Genomic DNA, 4,991 nt, shown 5'->3' on the forward strand with positions numbered 1-4,991 from the left:
CGTACCTGACGCACAGAGTGGGCGGGGTCTGTTTCCTCTTGCCTTAGCTACTCCTCAAAAGTTTGCGGAAGTTGTTGGAAGTGAAGTGTCAGGAGGAGAAACCCTGAGAGAACCGGGCTCGTTGCTTCTGGTTCTGACTTGAATAGATGGACCTCAGCTCGGAGAACATTCTGCGGATCCTCTCGAAGGTAAATGATCAGCCGCAGCTTACCATTTGAAATCTGCGTCATGTGATAACAGTTTTTCCAAAGGAAGCTAGTACGTGTTAGCTTCTGTTAGCCTCCATGTAACTGGCTGAACCAGCTCTGTCACTTCACCGGCTGTGGAAACACGTATCACTTAGAAACGAAACGAGACTTTTATTTCATAACAGAGACAACATTACAACACTGGGCTGTTTATATATAAATATGTGTTTATTTCATTCATCGACCAAACAAAACAATCAAATCTTGATTGAGAAGGAGCAGAAAGAATAATAACACAATCTGCTCTTTCATAGGATATTAATTAACAAAGCAAATAATTCAATAAGTTAAAGATTTATATATATATATATATATATATATATCATCTCTGGTGTTTAAAGTGTCTTTTAAGTTATCAGTTTCTCTTTTTTCAAATCTTTTCTGGATGTTGGTTTGCAAAGTTTTCTGACGAGCTTTATACATAATTTGCAGAATGCTGTCATCTACTAGTTTCTGAAATTTAAACATCTTTAACTGAACTGATACTGGGTTTGATGGATCTCTATATCAACTTCTACTGAGGATTCTTATGGCTCTTTTTTGTAAAATGAAAATGTGTTTTACAAGCACTTTCCCAAACGTTAACACAATAGGTCAGATAGGGAACAATCATTGAGTTATATACAATGTACGATGCTTTATTATCTAATGAATCCTTTAATTTGTGTAACAGCTATTGTTTCATATGTGATTTCCAGTTCAAATTCTCATCTATCATAACGCCTAAAACTAAATTAATAAGTCGATATTGAGAATTATCACAATGTTATTTCTTTTAAATTCTAAGATTGATATTTGCTCCTAAGTGATGGTTGTGGTTCCAAACTCTGCATCAATTATGACTCATATCGCCTCTAGGGGTCACACAATGCTATATTGCTATGGATGAAAATTCGGGCTGCACTTAACAGTTATTTTTATTATTGGTTATTTGTCGATTAGTTGTTTGGCGGATAAAATGTCTCAAACCCCAGAGAGGAGAAAAGAGCACAGCTCATTTCAAAGAGTGAAACAAACTGGAGCAGCGTAAAAAATACCTGAATGATCTGTTCAGTCTCTCAAGAACATGGACATTTACAATCACTGAGTCTTAATTGATCGATGAGTCCTTAGTTTCTAAATAAAACCTGAATGATTTGCTCAAATGTTGAAACTACAGACGCGTCTTTTCCCCCTTCCCCTGATAAACAGTACAAATTCCACGATGTTGCTGTTGAGGAGCTGCAGAAAATCCATCGAATCTACTCTGGGATGAAACCTTCCACCGGCACATACAGTCAGTTTCTCTCCATCCCACCTCTTGTCTCATACTCTTCAGATTTGTATTTGATCTCACTGTTGCTATGGTAACTTTCAGCATTCAGTGACGGCACCCAGAAAGATCTCCTGAAACTGGTCGGCAACATCCCTGTCAAGTATGATGGTAAGTGTGACCTCTGACCTCTGAATATGTGACTGGGGGTCAAACGTGATGATGATGATGATGATGATGATGATGTGTTTATCCCTCAGGCCACTCCTACAACTTCCCCATTCAGCTGTGGCTCATAGACTCGTTCCCCTTCACTCCTCCCATCTGCCTCCTGAGACCGACACATAACATGGTCATCAGAGAGGGCAAGCATGTGGATGCCAAGGGACGGATTCATCTGCCGGCGCTTCACAACTGGGATCACGTAGGGCTCCATGTTCTCTACATTCATTTTTAAACTCCATACAGAAATGATGTTCTCATCAGATTCACTGCTGTATTTTTCTTTTGCTTGGTAACAGCCCAAGTCGTCCGTGGTGGCTCTTCTGACCGAGATGATCGCCAAGTTCGAGGCGGATCCTCCGCTGTCCTCGAAGAGCACAGAAGAAAACAAAGACCCCCACAAGCTCCTGGCGTTCGTCTCCAACCTCCAGATCAATGATGGTGCTTCACTTGATGCGCAGCTTTCTTATTGATAATCAATAATCGCTACTGTTGGCTTAACTCGTGTCCATTTCAGGTGGAAGCAGACATCACGATCAACAGATCAACAAAGTCTCGGTTATCGGGGGAGGAGACTTAGGAGTGGCTTCTGTGTTGGGTATTTTGGCGAAGGTAAATCACCTTTTTCTATCTTCTCTCAGGTGTTTACATATTTCCTCCGCTTGAATAAAAATGTCAGACTCATGAATTCCTCTGATTCCCACACAGTGTAAAGTGGATAAACTGGTTTTCATTGATGTCGCCGAGAGTTCCACGAAGGGAGGCAGCACAGACCTAGAGATCTTCAATCTGCCAAAGGTGGAGATTTCCAGAGGTACGGCACTTTCTGCACTGTCACACAATAGCCAACAGACGCCTCTTGGCGGAAACATCGCGGATGACAGGTCGTCTTACAGGTAACTGGAAGATATTGAGCTGAGGCAGCCTGTCGGGAACGACCCGCCTCTATGACGCAAGCATTAACTCAAACCTAACCAGCTGCCGTTCAGGCGCCGGCTCTCATCCTGAGCTTTGACCCGTCACTGATAAGACAGAAACAAGCATCCAATAGGGATCAAGTGAGAGTAAACACAGTGTCCATTGCTTGAAACAATAATGCATCAAGCTTCTGCAAGTTCTCTCCTAGGTTTGTTAACTGCTGATGACTCTCCTCTCCTCTGCCAGATCTGTCGGCCTCCGCGGGCTCCAGAGTCGTGGTGGTGACGGCAAATGCATGGAGCAGCGAGCAATCGTATTTGAGTTTGGTTCAGACCAACGTGGACTTGTACAGAGGAATCATCCCAAACCTGGCACAAGTCAGTCCCAACGCCGTGATGCTCATCGCCTCCCAACCAGGTGAGTGACGGTGCCGAAGACTGACCACTCTGCTTCTTGACCTTTTTTTATTCACTCAAGTCGTCTCCTTCTCTGCTTCACCTGCAGTGGACATCATGACCCACGTCGCCTGGAGACAGAGTGGCTTACCCCCGACACGGGTGATCGGCGCAGGGTGCAACCTGGACTCAGAGAGACTCAGTCACATCCTGGATATAAACCTAAACACCCACAAACAAGCCTGGGTCATAGGAGAACTGTCAGACAACAAAGGTGAGCCGGAGAGGACCCATTAAATATTGACTGTCGCTTTAATTGTCTCGGCGAATGCTCGATCATTGACTTCACCACATCTCCTTTCTTCTTTCATTTGTTATCGCCGTCGGCTCCTTTTCTTTGCATAACCAGAAATGCTGCACGACCTGCTCCTCGTGTGTGTTCTTTCCAGTCAGCGGTCTCATAAAAGGCCACTTACCCCGGTGACGCACACGACTGAGCTTTGTGTTTTTTGTCCTGCAGTTGCTGTGATGAGTAACACTGGGCTGAACTCCAGCGTGCAGCCGGAGATCGCCGCGGGTTCCGGCTCTACCAAACCACTGTTGGACAGGTACGGACACGATTGAGTTCAAGCTCGAGTAGGAGACGGATTTAGATTGTGACATCTGGTGTTTTGAAGATTTTGTGGCTGAACCAGTTGGATCTGAAGCTGCAGACACAGCTGTCACTGGAATTTAGTGAATCAGATGGGATGAGAGAATGCAAGGATACAAGATGCTTCCTCTCGATTCACCAGTTTAATTTGGAAGTTAGTAATTCTTTCTGATGCACGTCTTTCTGCTTGTAGAGCGTTCGAGCTCATGAAGAACCGAGGCCAGCGGGCGTGGTCAGCGGGTCTGTCCATCGCTGACATCACAAACAGCGTCTTGACAAATTCAATGAAGGCCCACTCTGTCTCCACATTGGCTCAGGTATCATTATCAAGTGGTTTTTAATTAAAAAAAAGCAGCATATGCACCAGCAACCCTCTGAAGTGAAGCTGGGGTTGTCTCTTCCACTGTTGTGGTTTTCCATTTGTTATTGGTTCATCTGTGTGTTCTGTTTGCTCAAGGGCTGGGGCGGTATAGGTACAGAGGTGTTCCTCAGCCTGCCGTGCATCATGGGATCGAGCGGCTCCACGCGTCTGGCCGGAGTGTCACTGGGAAAGGAGGAAGACGAGAAACTCCGAACCAGCATCACGTCCCTTTCTACTCTCATGAGTCAGCTCAGGATGTGATGGTCGTTCTGGGAGGAGCTGCTACTCGCACAGGAGTTAATGAAGTTCTGTCGGATATCAATATGTGCAATCTAATAACACTTTGTTTTTATTTTATTGTTCTTTGTCTTTGTGTATTAAATGTGGGTTAAAAACTGTTTAGGAATGTACAGAATGTATTTTTGTATTGAAATGTACCAGCACTAAGAAAAGTTACTCATTTTTATCATTGAAAATGGGCAACTTTACATGAATGTACTGTTGTATATTTTTTAAAAAGTCTTAAATTCTTTATATTTGTGGTTTAAAAATCGTATTTTTGTCTCTAATCCCTCAAGTTTTGTATGATAATGTAATTTAAGTTTTTTTTCTACTAAGACCTAATGAATTGCTGTGGAGAAAATCAAGGTGTTACTAAATAAAATATGAATAATAAGGCCATAATAATTTGAATGGCCTTATTTGTCACCTAAGTGCTTTTCTCCACATTTAATTACAAGATGAAAAAGCTTTTAAAATGCCTTAAATATTTAAACAGGCTTTTCTTACTTTGATTTACTGTGTGTAAAGAGATTCCACATCTCAAACCCTAAGATATTGACATGAAGGAAAATGACATGATCTTGTTGGTGTGCAATAAAATAAGTATCTGACACCACATGTGCTTTGCCTCAGTGGGGAAGAGACGACGACAGCAGACGAC

The 4,991-nt window shown here is 43.0% G+C and overlaps 1 protein-coding gene across 1 annotated transcript; it reads left to right on the forward strand.

The window, feature by feature from the left end:
* Nucleotides 1–19: 19 nt before the first annotated feature.
* uevld (UEV and lactate/malate dehyrogenase domains) lies at nt 20–4,943 on the forward strand. Its single transcript, XM_035156327.2, has 12 exons — nt 20–188; nt 1,440–1,524; nt 1,606–1,671; nt 1,761–1,924; nt 2,022–2,163; nt 2,240–2,334; nt 2,431–2,536; nt 2,887–3,057; nt 3,145–3,309; nt 3,556–3,643; nt 3,881–4,004; nt 4,145–4,943. The coding sequence occupies exons 1-12, from the start codon at nt 147–149 to the stop codon at nt 4,307–4,309; spliced, it is 1,413 nt and encodes a 470-aa protein (XP_035012218.1). The 5' UTR covers nt 20–146; the 3' UTR covers nt 4,310–4,943.
* Nucleotides 4,944–4,991: the final 48 nt, after the last annotated feature.

This window comes from Hippoglossus stenolepis, chromosome 5 (genome assembly GCF_022539355.2).
Source record: "Hippoglossus stenolepis isolate QCI-W04-F060 chromosome 5, HSTE1.2, whole genome shotgun sequence".
NCBI lineage: Eukaryota > Metazoa > Chordata > Actinopteri > Pleuronectiformes > Pleuronectidae > Hippoglossus > Hippoglossus stenolepis.

What these genes read in the sequence shown, in the direction of transcription:
- uevld (XM_035156327.2), top strand. Translation starts at nt 147, where the DNA reads ATGGACCTCAGCTCGGAGAACATTCTGCGGATCCTCTCGAAG. An exon ending in ACCTTCCACCGGCACATACA is followed by an intron (nt 1,525 to 1,605) that starts GTCAGTTTCTCT and finishes GGTAACTTTCAG; the next exon opens with CATTCAGTGACGGCACCCAG. An exon ending in AGAACTGTCAGACAACAAAG is followed by an intron (nt 3,310 to 3,555) that starts GTGAGCCGGAGA and finishes TTTGTCCTGCAG; the next exon opens with TTGCTGTGATGAGTAACACT.